General features: G+C 37.4%; 1 protein-coding gene across 9 annotated transcripts in view; it reads right to left on the bottom strand.

The window, feature by feature from the left end:
* The window catches only part of MCTP1 (multiple C2 and transmembrane domain containing 1), a gene marked incomplete at both ends in the record, with an annotated part of 426,668 nt that overhangs the window by 244,941 nt on the left and 165,069 nt on the right, over nucleotides 1-16,658 (bottom strand). For all 9 annotated transcript variants that reach the window (XM_081131855.1, XM_081131856.1, XM_081131857.1 and 6 more), the window contains one exon: nucleotides 9,580-9,694. In XM_081131855.1, coding sequence (XP_080987981.1) covers nucleotides 9,580-9,694 — 115 coding nt within the window. The remainder of the gene's footprint in view (nucleotides 1-9,579; nucleotides 9,695-16,658) is intronic.

Genomic DNA, 16,658 nt, shown 5'->3' with positions numbered 1-16,658 from the left:
TTAAACTTCAGACATGGTGCCTGCTATTTCCATTTGGATTTCTTGAGTAAAAACTTAGGGTTCTGACAAGTTTTTAATATCAACTATTGTATTATTTTGTATACTTAAATTTGGAGACAGAGCAAAAGTACTCTTGATGACCACAGAGTAGTGTTTTCTTTAAAAATAAACTTTATTTTTTATATCACTGTTGGGTTCATAACAAAACTGAGTGGAAAGTACAGAGATTTCCATATATCCCATGTCTCCCCACACACACTTCCCCGACTATCAACATCCCCCACCAGAGTGGTACCATTGTTCCAATGAACCTATACTGACACGCTATTATCAAAGTCCATAGTTTATATTAGGGGTTACTCAGTACTTTTTATTTATGTATTTTGTCAATACATAAATGTATTTGCAATGTAAATAGCATTCATGTTATAAGGAAAAAATCAATGCAGCAAAACAGTATCTTATGCTTTATAAAATTAATTACGTTCAATTTCTAAAGTTTATCATTAATCACTTCATACATATATGTATATTTAAAATACATACATATTGAGGTAATTTGAAATTATTTTTTTAAAATATCAGATCAGTGGCTGCCAGGGGACAGGAGTATAGAGAGAAATTAATCACAAAGGATCATGAGGGAACTTTTTGAGGTGATAAAAATGTTCTATATTTTGATTCTGGTGGTAGTTATGACTGTATATGTCTGCCAAACTCATCAACCTGTAAGTTTTACTGGGTGCAAATTTTATTTCAATAAATTTAAGTTGAAAAAATATTCTAATTAAATTATTTTTAAAGTTTATGTATAATAGAGGACTGGTAGTTCAGAGAAGAAAATGGTCACTGAGTATGGAGTCTGTTCTCAACACAAGGTAGTAAAAAATTTATTTATATTCTGCATAGATGGAAAAAAGTCTTGTCTCACTCAAACTGAACACATATTCTTACAGGGTCTTCTTTGTATGCTGATTTTGAGTATTTTATAACCGTGGTGTGTTATTTTTTAAAATAAGTAAACAGGAAGAGTAAAGAGGGCTAGTCATATCTACACAACCTAAAGTCCCTGAACTATTTGCTGTTTTATGGTTGCTATAAAGTGTTGTTACTTTGGTTTTTGACACAGGCAAAGTTGTAGCTACTTCTTGTCCTTGAGTCCTTCTGTGCTTGTCTGGAAATTTTTGGTTTTGCTCTTCTCCAAGATCAGGCCCTAAATTTGGACTAATAAAACTGACAGGGTGTTTTTATATCCAAACCAACTTTGGTACTTTCTCAGTAACTCCAAAGGCTTGCTCCCTCACCTTGAAACCCTTCTTGTGACATTCAAGAGCATCCTGATACAATTAGGCACAACTGGAATGCCCTATTTTTCTTAATTTTATCAACACTTACTCCAGTGGGGAAACCTTTTCCCCCTTTTCCTGAGCATATGACCTTTGGTTAACTCTCAATTTCCCTGGCAACCTAATTAGGTAATAAATGCCAACTATGTTGCTAAATGACATATGGTAAAAATGACCCTTGGTTGGCAAATTTCATCTGGACTGGGAGAGGTAGAATCAGCCACCTGACAGGAACCACGTCTTTGAGCTTCCCTGAGTGTAATGATTCTCATAGTTGGGCATATCTCTAGGAACTATGTCTATGGAGTAGTTACAAGAGATACTGGCTCCTGTGAGAAATGAGGCCTTTATACCCAAGCGGCTTTCACATCTTTTCAATGGAGATCTTGTCTTTTTTCCATCTGCACTGTGTTACCTGGAGACCCAAGGAAGATAACTCCCAGATGGTTGTGGGGGCTGAGAGACAGCTGAAGTTGCAATGAATGCCCAGTGCTGTCCCTCTGTTCAGCTGTGGTTTCTGCCCTAGATCCTCCTGAAGATGTATCAGGGGAGCCTTGGATAGTCTTGTAAGTTTGATGTTTAGTTAAACCTAAGGGTTATAATAGCATGGGACATTGTTTTTTGGAATAGCAGAAAGTTTTTCCCAATGGTAGGAAACTGCTGAAAGGAGTCACATTAATATGTACAAAAATGACTGTGTCTGTATTGCGTAGAACAAGCCTCTACCTGATTTCACCATCTGTAAGAAATGCAAAAAACAACTGACTAGCATAGCAACAAAAATGCACAAAAGTGATCTTAGCACAAAAATGCAACACATCACACCTTTTCTTGATCAAAATAGCTTGTTAAAGGCTGTGTAAACCTAAAGAAGGAGCTGCCAAGAAAAGTCTCTCAAACCTGCTCAGAAACAAACCTTTCTCTGATGATGTAAGCTGCATTCTCCTTCTGAGAAAAAAAAGAAACATTCATAACGCTTAATTTTCTGATCAACTTTAATGGGATTAAATTGGTTTTCTAGGAAACAGCAGTATAGTGTCTCTGAATTGGGACAATTTTGAGAGTGAAATGGAACACTATTAATAATTATGCCTGTCAACTGGCAAAAAAAAAAAAAAATAGGACTGCCCCAGGCAAATTAGGATATATGTCCATCCTACCATAAAGGAAATTTCCAAGGGTCAAAACCCAAAGGACCCTGCACACCAAACAGTGAGTGAATGTGCTGGGGTGGCAGCTGCTCTTAGGGCCAATCTTCTTTAGATTAGAGGAAATATATGTAAATGCCAAATATCATGCCTGATGCATAATTTGCACTAGAAATATTACTATGCCTTACCTACTCAAAGAATAACTCTCTAACAACTTTTATAAATTACATTCTAATGACGAAATTGCTGGCAGGCCCTCAAACTTGAAAAGGGTTTTGTTTACATTTAGAATACTGAATATGTTTCAGTTTTGTCAAGTTGAATTTATTTTTTGGAAAAATGCTTTCCAATTCATATTCTCTGATGTGGCTATTATGTAATTGGTAGAATTTCTCAATTAGTGAGGTTTCACTAAACCATGAGAAGAAAGGTGAAGCGTGACAGGGAGTAACCTTTTAAGTCTTTTCCCAGGCCCCGGATTTCTACAATTCTTACTCCAACTTGAAAATATTGTTCTCAGAACACTTGGAAACTTTCCTTTAGCATTTGACACATCAGACTCACAGAGTGGACGTTAGGAGTTTCAGAATGGACTGACTGAGATTCTCTAATGTTACTCGATGCAGGGATTTCTAACATTGTTATTAACAGAAACACAATAAACTAGTTCACTTGGATCACTTTTTTGATGATTTAAATTTGTTCTGAATATTTGAAGAGAAGAACTGTCCTCTGTGGTGGATTGACATGGGTTTTCCCAAAGATATGTCCACGTTCTAAACCCCAGTACCTGTGAATGTGACTTATTTGGAAATAGGGTTTTCGTAGATGCAATTAGGTTAAAAATCTTGAGATGAGATCATCTTGAATTTAGGGTGGGCCTAAATACAATGACTGATGTCTTTCTGAGAAAAAGAAAAGAAAGATTTGAGACATGGAAACACAGAGGGAGTGCCATGTGAAGATGGAAGCAGAGATTGGAGTGATGCCGCCACAAGCCAAGGAATGCCTGGGGTCACCAGAACCTGAAAGGGAAGGAAGAATTCTTCCCAAAAGCCTTTAAAGGGAGTGTTTCTCTACTACACCTTGATTTATTGACTCTTGGACTTCAGAACTGTGAAATGATAAATTCCTATTGTTTTAAGCTACCAAGTTTATAGTAATTTGTGAAGGCAGCCCTAGAAAATTAAAATATCATCCATGATACAGATTTCAAGAAATCCAATTGTAGGGAATTGCTATCACCAGACATATATATACAGATTGCTCTTATTTTTCTAGCAATATAAATAATCATGTCAAGGCATTACATTCAACATGTGATAGATGATAATATACTCCTGAAAGGCCTAACCCTATTAAAATGGCACTTTTCTAATAATAACTAGAAATGACAATTGTCATAGGGCTTCCAGATAAAATAAAAAACTCAGTTAAAAAGATAATGTGCTGTTTATCTGAAAATCAAATTAAATTAGGCATCCTGTATTTTATTTGCTACATCTGGAACCCTACAATTTCAGCAGAAAAATTGTAGATCTTAAAGTCACACAGCTAATATAATGTTGAGCTTTGGCTTTGGAATTGTGTGTCAGACCCCCCAAGACCATCAGGCTTCTTAAAGCCCAGAGAATAACACTTAGGAAAAGGCAACAGCATTCCAGGAGCCACCTGGTTATTGTTCTGCAAAACAGGTTATTAAAATGGAAGAACAACGGCCAGCGTTGACTGCCGAGCCAAAGTCAGTGCCTGTGGCATCTGAAGTAGGATTCTGGAGATGCAAAGTTCAAGCAATGATGGTGAGGGTGGCAATGAGTTTTTCTCTCCCACTCTTCTGTGCAAGGGTGATATGGGTCATAGGATTTTGGTTTTGCTGGGACGTAAGTGAGGGCATCAAGGTAATGAATAAAAGAGTACAATTTCTGCTAATTATAATAGTAATACAAATATTTTTCCTACATTCACCTTTTCCCAAAGTCCACATAGCTCCCAGGTACCATCAGCCTTAAAATCTCAATAGTTCTTTTTTTTTTTAATCACCAGAGAATATGCTTTTAAAATTGATTTTAGAGAGAGAGGAAGGGAGCAAGAATGAGAGCAAGTGGGAAACATCAATATGAGGGAGAAACATCGATATGAGGGAGAAATATCGATCAGTTATCTCCCGTACACACCGCAACCAGGGATCAAACCTGCAACCTCGGTGTGTGCCCTGGCCAGGAATTGAACCTGCAACTGTTGCGGTGCACAGACGATGCTCCAGCCAACTGAGCCACTGGCCAGGGCTCAACAGGGTTTTTTTAATCCCCTCATCCAGCTGATCTCAGGTGCTACGGGACATTCTCTTGAACCATCTCTCGTAGTCTCCTTTCCTTCTCCATTTTCACACCTATAACTCTGGTTCAGGCCCTCAAAACTGTACTCCTACATCACTATCGTACTTCCCGGCTGGTTTTATCACTTCAAACTATCGATCTCCATCGAATTGTCCTGTATGATATAATTATATATATAAATTCACAAACCGTGTTCTAGTACTAACTACACAATGATATGCCTAACACATTTGTTACTCACAGGTGGGTCTCAGACGAATTTTAATCAGTCTCAAAGTTAACTCAGGTTGTTTCCTGTGTTTAAATTTCTCTTCTCATATCTACCCAACAAAAACTTCATGAATTCCAGGCAAGTAAGTAAAATAGTGAAGATGGATTGGAGTTTGCATACTAAACACTTTGGAATATTCTTCATTTCCACAAAGCAATATTTCTCTTAAGAACATGGCCCTCTCCTTCTGCCTTAACACAATTTCTATTTTTGGCAGCGACATCTCTACAGAATAATTTGCTACTTTAAGAAAGAGAGTGGCGCATGCACAGTGCCGTCCAGACTTAAATCTGTGGAACAAGATCGGGCACACCATGTCCAAAGGGCAGCTGCTACTCGGCTCAGACAACTGGCATCACATCTTGCCAGAAGTGCCTGATGTTTCCCATGATTACACTGACCTTATGTATTATGACAGAATCCCACAGATTTAACGTGCCTTTCTCAGTACATGCCATCAGCAGGTCCATGATGTCTGTCTGCCTCATTACTGCTGACGTTAACTTTAGTTACTTGCTAAAGGTAGTGTCTTCCAAGTTTCTCCACTATAAGTTACTATTTTCCTCTTTATAGTTCATATGTATTTTGTGGGGAAGTACTTTGAAATGATGCAAATACTGTTTCTCATCATAATTTTGCACCTACAAATTTAGCATCAGTTGGTGATTTTTGCTTGCAACAACTGTTACTGTGTTGTTTGTTAAAAGGTAGTTTCTATTTCTATTTTCCCTTCTACATTTATTCATTGGAATTCTACCATAAGGAAAAGCTGTGCCTTCCCTCCCATTTATTTATTCAATTATTTATTTACTAGTAATGTCATAGATATTTATATTACTCTATGGTTTATAATCTATTGCTGTCATTATTTATTTTGTTGCTGAAATTGCTTCAGCTGTCGTCATTAGGAGCTCCTTTAAGTTGGCTCCTATGTCATTTTGACATTTTGTCATCAATTTTGAGTACTTCCTTACTCTCTGGCACTGCAAAATGTTCCAGACTCATCTTGTACTTTTGCTGCCCCAGATCTGCAATCAACCATTTCTCCAGGAGCCCTGCTTACTTTTATTGGGGAAATTGTATTTAGAAACCAAGATCTGGGACCAAGGTACATTGATTACACCTTTATGATTGCTTCTAGGGCCTTTCAGCAGACAGAGCTAGGAAAACACACACACACACACACACACACACACACACACACACACACTCCTCTATCTGTTTAAATTGTTAACTATTTATCCATTAAAACCCATTTATAGTTCATACTGATATGGTTTAAACACCCAGCTCTCTCCGCTTGTAAATTGTAACTTCTTTCTCCTACCATGAGAAACCTGGCACTCATCTGCAACATATTTACTTACTTGCTCATTCTTAGCATCACAATAAGTAGCTTCAGAATTGATACTCAGGCCCTAGAATACATTATTTGTGGAGAGTTCTTTTTGTCTTGAGTTTTATAGTGTATAATCCAAACACTGTTTTCCATAATTACTTAGATTAGTTACTGTATTCTTGAGGTGTGTTTATGGTTATATTCCCTTTTGGGTTCCTCCCACATCCTAGTTAATTTCATTCATTCATTCATTCATTCATTCATTCATTCATTCATTGCTAAAATATTGCCATGGTTAAAGAGTTAGAACTATACAAGAAGATTTACTCAGAGAAATGTCACTTCCTCATTTTACCCCATTCCCATCCCTCATTCTTGAAACCTGTTCTTACCTATATTATTTATGTTACCAATCTCATTAGTTTCTGGAGTTTACTTTCGATATATCATTTTGAACAGGTGAGCAGATAATGCATAATTTCTTACATCCCGTTCTTACATGAAGCATTCCATATTGTCAATTCATACTCTTTGGCGCTTTACCTTCCCACTTAATAATATATCTTGTAACTCTTTTCATATCAATTCCTAGAGATTTTCCTTTTTCTTTGTTTTACAGCTGCATAGTATTTCATCATGTATATGTGCAATGATTTATTTAGTCACCTCTCCTATTGATGGGTATTTTATCATTACAAGCAATCCTGTAATAAATAATTGTGTGCATATGTATTTACTATTGTTAGGAGGATACATCTAGGACAAAATTTTCATCTTCTGATGACTGTTTTGATTCTCTTTTAGATGAAATGATGTTATGTAATGGAATGAAGAGTACTCTAAAACCTAAAAAAGTTATATATATAGCAAAATAAAACTTTGTTAACAACATCATTTTCTTCCTCTGATCTAATTGTAAGTTCTTTTGAGACAAGCAGTTAAATTCAATCAATATTTGTCCTCAGTTACTAAATCAGATGGTTAATTTTCAAAATTTCCTCCATGTGTTTAAATTCCAACTTTTAAAAAAAATTATTTTATTGTTGAGAGTATTACAGATGTCCCCCATTTTCTTCCCTTTACCCCCCTCCCCCCACCTCCCTTCCCTCCCCAGGTCTTCACCTGTCTGTTGTCTGTGTCCATGGACTATGCATATACGCCTTTAAGTTCTTTGGTCAATCTTTTCCCTTCCTTCTTTTCGCCTTCCCTCTGAGATCTGTCAGTCTGTTTCATGCTTCCATGTCTGTGGTCCTATCTTGTTCATCAATATATTTAGTTCCTTAGATTCCACATATAAGTGAGGTCAGTGTGATATTTGTCTTTCTCTGACTGGTGGGTTCCCTTTGCATTCTTTTTTTAAAATTTTTGGACTGGCTTACTTTTTTTTTTTTTTAATATTTCTTTATCTTTATTTTTGAGAATATTACAGATGTCCCCTTTTTATCCCCACTGATCTCCTCCACCCCACATCCATCCCACCCCCAGGCTTTCCCTATACCAATGTCTGTATCTATGGGTTATGCTTATAAACATATAAGTTCTTTGGTTAATCTCTCCCCCCCTTTCCCTCTGAGATTCCTCAGTTTGTTCCATGCTTCTATGTCTCTGGATCCACTTTGTTCAACAGTTTATTTTGTTTATTATATTCCACGTGTAAGTGAGGTCATGTGGTACTTGTCTTTCTCTGACTGGCTCATTTCACTTAGCATAATACTCTCTAGGTCCCTCCATGCTGTGCCAAAGGCTAAAAGATCCTTCCTCTTTACAGCTGCATAGTATTCCATGGTGTAAATGTGCCACAGCTTTTTTTACCCACTCATCTACTGATGGGCACTTGGGCTGTTTCCAGATCTTAGCTATTGTAAATTGCTCTGCTATAAACATAGGGGTGCATAAGTTCTTTGTGATTGGTGTTTGGGGTTCCTTAGGATATATTCCCAGAAGTGGGATCACTGGGTCAAATGGCAGGTCAATTTTTAATCTTTTGAGGAAACTCCATACTGCTTTCCATAGTGGCTGCCCCAGTCTGCACTCCCACCAGCAGTGTACTAGGGGGCCCTTTTCTAAATTCCAACATTTCTAATCACACCTTCATTCATTAAGAATGTTCTGATATTTACTAGTTTTTACTTAAAAACTAAATGCATTATTTGTATAGTTTCTAGTGTAAAAAAAAAAAAACCTATGATATTATTTTCTCTATTTTATTCTTGTAGAGACAGGCGATGAAGATTAAAAACTATAGTCCTAATTTTGTTCCTTTCACCCCCTAAGTATGAATGTCAGTAGGGTTGGAGGAGACAAGATTATGTAGTCCCAGGAACATGCTCAGGTTCTCTGACAACAGCCCAGGGGTTCTCCTCCCCCCTAGTGAGAGGAGTTATAGCACATTCAGCTTCCTCTGGGATTGCGGGCGCTCCGGGTCCTCAGTTCCCTGCATCCTAAATGGCTGATATTTTGAAATGTGCTAAGGATACTACACAGACTATACCACAGACGGTCTGGGGTCTATCTCTGGTCCTGCCTCTGGGTTCAAAGAATCCTTCAAGTAGCCCAGGCTAGTTCATCAGGAGATTGCCCTGGAATCCAGGAACTAAAGAGCATTTGCCTTGTCTTTTCCTTCACGATGGCCTACAAAGACCTGTTTAATCCACCATGAGATGGCCATCAGGTCCAACAAAGCCTCAAAAAATTACTTCTTGGGAATCGTCAAAGTTTTGGTGAGATGCCAGTCCTGGTTTCTGCAGTTTTAGCTGGTTCAACTGAGCAAATCAAGTCAGCAAAAAGAATGTCAGGTCTGCCAAAAGGTGACTTCTGATGTGACTTCAAATATGTGTCTCACCTACTTAACCAACTGTGTCACCTATTACATATAATGCAGAGTCCGATTTGTCAGCAGCGTTGTAGGGGCTGTGCTCTCTGGGTTGGAACCGGTTCAAAGCTTTCTAACTTGCATCATACCCCTTCCTCCATGGTCACAGGAGTCAGATAACATTTCAAACCACATCACTGAACCTGACTTTCTAAAAATTATAACATAGTTAATTTTTTAAAACATAAACAACCACATAAAAAATCAATTTTGTCAAAAACACACAGAATAAGCTTCCACGTAATGTTGTTCCTATGAGCTTACCTCCTCGGTCTCGGGCAGCTAAACTGTGACCCCTTCTTAATGTAATGTCCAGTTGGTACATTCCGGGATCAGCCAGAGGGACATCTGCATTACTGGTTCCAGAAGTATTTATTTTCTGGAAAACAGGAAATATACAAAATATTAAATGTATTATCTTTCTTCTGTTTCCTCCAATGGGGGACCATATACAGTTTAACTCAAACTATAAGAATTAGTCAATAAAATAAATCGACTTATGAATTCACACATCATAATCACCCAGCTCTCGGAAGGTTTTAAAATTCATAAAATTCTTTAGGCTCAATAAAAACATAGCAGTTATAGGAATCCCTGTTTTACCTCAAAATAACAAATGTAACATAAAAAACATTTCCCATGGAAAGCCCTGCATAATTCAACTGGAAAGGACTGACATAGGAATAGTTTCCAAAGTAAAGATATAGTTAATGATGAATGGAGGAAAAAGGTATGCCAGAGCAGCTGATTTCCATGTAACTGAACTGAAAACTAAAATGATTTATTCAGGTGACTTCATTGACTCTGCATTGCTGCATTACTGCAAAAGAGCTCCAACTGGTGAATTACACACTTCTATTTCAGCCCCAACATAAAATATGATATAATTATACAGAAATAAATTCACACAGCATTTTGACAGTATTTGTAAGTAAATAGCATAAATATAAAGACAACATCTAATGCTGTTTTCTATGGAATAAAAGTGCACAAGCTATTTCTAGAATTAAAAATCTTTATAAGGCTACCGCTATACAGTATCTTTAACAACAATATACTCTGTTTATAGGCATTGAGTTTCAAAGGCACTTGAAGAGGCACAACTGTACTAAAATAACAAAAAAGAAACATATAGTAAAAATTGTACAGGTCATAGTTTATACTTTCTGCCACTTTGATACAGCAGGAAAACTTACTTTTTTTTTCATGTTTGAGATGATTTCAAATTATTATAATTGTTTCCAATTCAAAAATAAGTGTTTTTGATGTTTTTTTAAAGTTTTGGAATAGTATGAATGAATAAGGTAAAATACTAGATACAAGTCTGGCTCTTTTAGTTCCAAAGTTTATGTGAAATACAACTATAAAGCATCATTTTGTTTGAGGTTTTAAGACCAAGATAAGCAGCTTTCCTATAGGAGTAATTATCATTTAAAATAAGAAACAACACAATTCTGATTGATAACCCAAACTCATCATTTCTTCTCTGGTAACAATAAAAAAGAATTCACTTCCCATGATATCCCTGTTTCTATGAATGACAGCATCTTCCCCATCACTCAGGCTAGAAACGGGTGAGTTAGCCCTGCCCTCATTTCCCTTTCCACCGCACTCAAATAGTTGCCAAATTCCATCCACTCCATTTCCATATTACACCCCCCAGTTGCCTTTGTCTTGTATTTCTTATTGCTACTCATTTGGATCAGACCTTCAAACAACAGAGGAGCAAAAGGTGAAATGATCGCCTTGCTCTTCCCACAAACATCGCATTGCCCTACCTCCTTGGGTTTACCAAGTATAACAGTTCAGAATATATCCTTCCACACTTGTGTTTTTATTCTCATACAAAAACATACACACACATATAGGTTTATATTCTGTAGTTGAGTTTTCAGTTTTTGTTTGTTGTTAACAGATATAGCATTCTATTTTGTCTATTATTCCATAATTTATTTAACTTAAAAATATCATGGGCACTTTTCTAATCAACACATAGGCGTATCTAGTTGTCTTTTATGTACATTGTTTTCCACAGTGTGGCAATACCATAATTCCTTTCATTTCCTCCCTACTGATGAATATATGAGTTGGTTTCAGTATTTGTCACTACAAAGACTTTTGCTTTCATTTCTTTTAGAACACAAGTTTTCCTAAAAGGTTTAAATAGTTCATACTCCTATTGAAAGTTACAAAAGTACCTATTTTCCATATCCTAGCCAGCATAGGATGTTACTAATTTTCAAGTTTGGTGGGCAAAAAAAAAAGTTATCTCCCTTCATATACATTTCTGGTAAGGTGTCCTGAAACTAGCGTAAATGGCAAAAGAGCAACAGCTGTTCACTGGGTCACACAGAAGACAGAAAGCCAACCAAGGTCTTCTGAACCACTTTTCAAAGGACAGTTCATATGTGGGTCCATGTAATAAGCAAAATTTAAATTTAAATCCAGCAAACATCTGTAAGCTCCAAGCATGTCCCAAGCCTTTCATTAGGTTCTTTTATATACATTGTTTCAAAACTAAAAAATCCATTAATAAACATTAAATGTAGATGGATTTACTTCTTTCTAAAAAAAAAAATGGAATACCCCGGCTGGGTGTGGCTCAGCGGTTGAGCGTCAACCTAGGATCCAGGCGATCGGGGTTCAATTCCCAGTCAGGGCACATGCCCGGGTTGCGGGCTCGATAAATGACTCTCTCATCATTAATGTTTCTATCTCTCTCTCTCCCTCTCTTTTCCTCTCTCTGAAATCAATAAAGATATATATTTTTAAAAATAAATAAAAATTTTTAAAATGGAATAAAAGGAGAAGCTTTTTACCCACCTGCATCCTCCTCTAGTGTTTTGTTTTTGTTTTGTTTTTAATATGTCTTTATTGATTTCAGAGAAAGGAAAGGAGAGGGAGAGAAAGAGAGAGAGAGAGAAACATCAATGATGAGAGAGTCATTGATCGGCTGCCTACTGCACACCCCCTACTGGGGATCAGCCCACAGCCTGGGCATGTGCCCTGACTGGGAATCAAACCCCGGTCACCTGGATCCTAGGTCGATGCTCAACCGCTGAGCCACGCCTGGCTGGGCCTCCTCTAGTGTTCTGACAGGAATCTTAAATGTAGAAAAGTTTGAATGCTCAGATATCTATATTTTCTTTGTAGCTTTCATTGCTCTCTTCAGTGCATCTTGAAGTCTAGGGTAAGTCATTCATAGAGTACCTGGTTTTATATTTTAAATATACATAATGTTATTACATTTATTAGGTGACATTGGTTAATACAATTATATAGATTTCAAGTGTACAACTCTGTGATACATCATCTGTATATTGCATTGTGTTCACCACCCAAAATCAAGTCTCCTTCCATCACCATATATTTGACCCCTTTTCTCTTTTCTACCTCCCCCCCTTTATCAGCAAATTAAGGAATTTTCAAAGGTAATTTTAACTATACTAGATTTTTCACTTTTACTGTTTTAGAATTTAATACCTTGTTAAGAGATAATTTACTGGGGCCTGGGGGAGGGGGTTGGGGTGGAGGGAGTCACTGGGGGGAAAAAGGGGACATCTGTAATACTTTCAACAATAAAGATAAATTTTAAAAAAGAAATAACTTCACTTATATAAATTGGATTTTTAAAGGTTGAATAATATTCCACTTGTGTGTGTATATATGTGTATATCACATTTTGTGTGTGTGTGTCCATTCATCTGAAGACAGCCATTTAGGTTGTTTCTGTATCTTGGCTATTGTGAGTAATGCTGTAAGGAAGGGCGGTGCAGGTATCTCTCCAAGGTACTGATTTCAGTTCCTGTGGATACATGCCGCCTTGCCCCTCATGTTCTCCATGTCTTCCTACCTACTCTTCAAGGGCCATTCCATTAGCACTTTATATCTTTTTTTGTCCATTCTCACATTCCATCACAAATGTCATTTGCCATGTTAGATTGTAAACTTTTAAAATCATGGAATGGAGTGTTTAAGGATCTTCTGAACACAAATTGTGAAAGAGGCTGTAAGGACAGAAATACGTTTGTAAGGACACATGACCTAGCTGAGTAGACACATACATGGAGGCCTGTAACAAAGTTGGCTCCTTCAACTTTGTTCTCTCTCTTCTTCTGTGCCGAAGTATGGCATCTAATCTATTTTAGCACCTCCTTTCATGAGGAACCCGAGTATAACCTTAGAATCCTTCTCTATACAGTGCTCTAGGCTGCCATTAACAATTGATCAAATCTGGCACTTAAAATGAAATGCTGTCCACTCAAAAACTATAAAGACAGACTGTGTTATAATGTAGTTATTAAGTCCATAGGAGAGCAGCAAAGACCAATTATTATGGGAAAAGAGTATGAGGAGGCCTCTAGAGATGACAAGAAAGTGAGGTGTGAAAATATGAATTTTGACAAGTAAAGATTTGAAATAAGAAGAGACGGGACAATCAACATGCACCCAATGGAGAGTATTCACCAGAGGGTGCATCACTTGCATGTGTGAGAAGTCAGATGGAAGGATGACTGATGTCTACTGATGCCGGGCTGAGAAGAGTTCAATCTGTGGGCAACAGGAAATCACCACAGACTTTTGAAGAGAGAAGCAATATAACCAGGTCTCATTTAACACACACTTATTGCCTATCTTTCATCATTCCTGTTCTGGGCTAAGTGTCTAGATTACAGAGATGAACAAAACCAGGCCTTTTCTCTCTGCAGGATGGCAGAGAATAGAGACATCCTGCGGATATAGAAATTATTTGAAATGTTTTGTAACAGTCCAGTTTAAGTCATCAGGGCCTCGTTTAGTCAGTGATAATGAAAATAAAAGATGAATCTGAGAGATGTTGAGGAGCTTCAATCAGCTGAATTTGTCAACTGACAAGATGTGGGAGATAGGGGAGATGATTGGATGAGTCACTCAGAAGTTGGAGCTGAGCTCCTGGGAGAATGGTAATGTCAGTAGCAGAAAGCAGAAAGGAGAAGAGAAGCAGGTTCCAGGCCACCACTATGTCCAGTTCCAAGGCTATCCCGAACTCCACAAAAGAAGGAAGTCAAGAACTTCAATAGATCTAGAGAGACATCTCTCCTCAGGCTCTCTGAAATGGTTCCAAAAAGAAAACTCATAGGCCAATTATGGAGGGATACTAGAAATATAATTTTTATTGTAAGTACCTTTTTACAAATATTTATTAAGTTACCAAATGTAAGGATGTATTAGGAAAGATGTACCTGAAATGCTAGGCACACATATAGCGCTAATACAAACTATCATTTAAAATCTTTTTTTTTTCCAAATTTAACATTTATTTAGTGACTATTATTAGAACTTCAAATATACCCTTCCTTTCCCTAAACTGCCATGTTTCACACTTAGATGTGTGTTGCTATTTTTTAACCACTTTATTGAGATACAGTTGTTGAAGCCATAAAGTAGATGTAATGTTAGAAGTTGTAGATTATAACATAAGTGAAATACACAGCCTTATTAGGTTACCTATGGGAAAGTCATTAAAAACAACAACTGTGGAAGAGACAAAGTCTGAAAATTGGAAAGAAAGCATTTGGAAGGATTATTATGACCAGAGCACCCACATCTTCTACTCCACCAAGCCACCAGTTTTGCAGAGGCCCTTCCTCTACTGTTCCTGGCTTGCTTAAATGACAGCAGTTCCCATGCATGGTAATGTTACATTTCCTCATGCCTAACCTTTCTTTCCCTCATTTTATATAGACTAGTAGTTCTCAAACTTGAGGGCTTTGGCTAGGTACCCAGGAATTCTTGGGGTGGGACCCAGGTATTAGTAATTTTTCTGACAGGTCCTCAGGTAATTTTAATATGCAGCCTAGCTTGACCCATTGCACTAATTATAAAAGCAAGTCTTTGAGAAGGCTTACCCACAAAGAATTTCCAGACTTTCTTATTTACACCATGAAACACCTGGAAAACATGTGTGGGAATCAGTATGAGGGTCCTTGTGACTTTGAGCACTGCTGCTTAAGAGGCCTTTTTACCTAAGTGAAGAAAGTGTCCCATGGAAGATACAATGGTGCTGATGAATTCAAAGTTAAGAGTGCCAGCTGGCCTTTCTGAGATTTTCATTAAGGCAAAAAATGAGATTCCTCTGTTGGTTGAGGAGGTCGATTCTTATTATCAATAGGAAGTAGAGTTAGTGTAGCTTTGTAAAGGAAGGGAAAATATATCTGCATTACAGGAGATTTTCTTGAGTGCTCTAGTATTGCCATGCCCAGGTGACTGTATATTGGTTGCTGTTCCATATGTGTTTCATACACTCAGGCGATGCTCAGTGCAGCTTTAACCTTACTCATCAATAAAATCTACTTAAAATTAAAATTTCATGACAGCTTTTTCATTTTCAACTTCTAAAATTGAACAACCTTGTCAAAGATATCAAGAACTATCATGGAGGGTTTTTACTTAGTCATTACAAGTTTCTACTTAGTCATCTCTCCTAGTTTCAATGACATTGAAAATATTAGTGCAGTGAAATCTCCATCAAATGGAAATCAAAGGTTTTAAAACTTAATTTTCAAAAACAGAACTCAAAAGCCACTGAATTGTTCAAAATTCAATGAAGTGCAGGGATCCACTTGCCAAAGGAACATCATGATTATTTAGAAGTTAACTGAATAAATGACTTTAAAAACTGAAACCATGCAGAATGGAGGAAATCCATGGCAACCAAAGTGCATACCTGAGGAGGTATGTCAGTCAGAGTGCCTGACTAATCTACAGTCCCACCTGAAAGAACAGCTTATGCTTGATTCTTTGTAAACTTAATTTCCTTGTTCATACTAATTAGACTTGAGCTGGGTATCTGAATCTTAGACAATAAGTAGGCTGGTCGGTGATATCTGTTTGTTTTTTTCCTAGCAAAAGTGTTATTAGGCAAAGGTTATTTGAACCAAGTTCAGAGAGAATAAAAAGTTAAAAGTGGCTTCTAAAGCGAAAGGGTCAAATAGAGAGACTGGAGAGAGGTCATAATGGCCCATGTATAGGCCCAAATCAGGAAAAGGTGTTGTAATCAAGTAGAGGTATAGGGTAGAAAAATATATGCAGTAGAGGGCATAATGTGACTTTGTAGCTGGACAGACCCACTAACTAAAGTAGCGTCCAACAGCCGGGCAGGGAGTGAAGATCTGTGAACTCCCCCTCTCGAAGGCCTGGAGCAGCTCTGGGCCTCTAGGGCCATCTGTCCCAGGCTCTGTGCTCTTGTTTACCTATGTATCCCTCATCGCCTTCTTACTTCCTTTCACCTTGTATGAGACAGCTGGAGGGAGCCTTGGATTCTTAGAACAGAACAGAGTGAGAAACAAAAAGAGCAACAGGAA

This window comes from Miniopterus schreibersii, assembly GCF_964146895.1.
Source record: "Miniopterus schreibersii genome assembly, chromosome: 3".
Taxonomy (NCBI): domain Eukaryota; kingdom Metazoa; phylum Chordata; class Mammalia; order Chiroptera; family Miniopteridae; genus Miniopterus; species Miniopterus schreibersii.
Note: the sequence above shows the minus strand (reverse complement) of the source record. Positions and strands in the feature narration are given on the sequence as shown.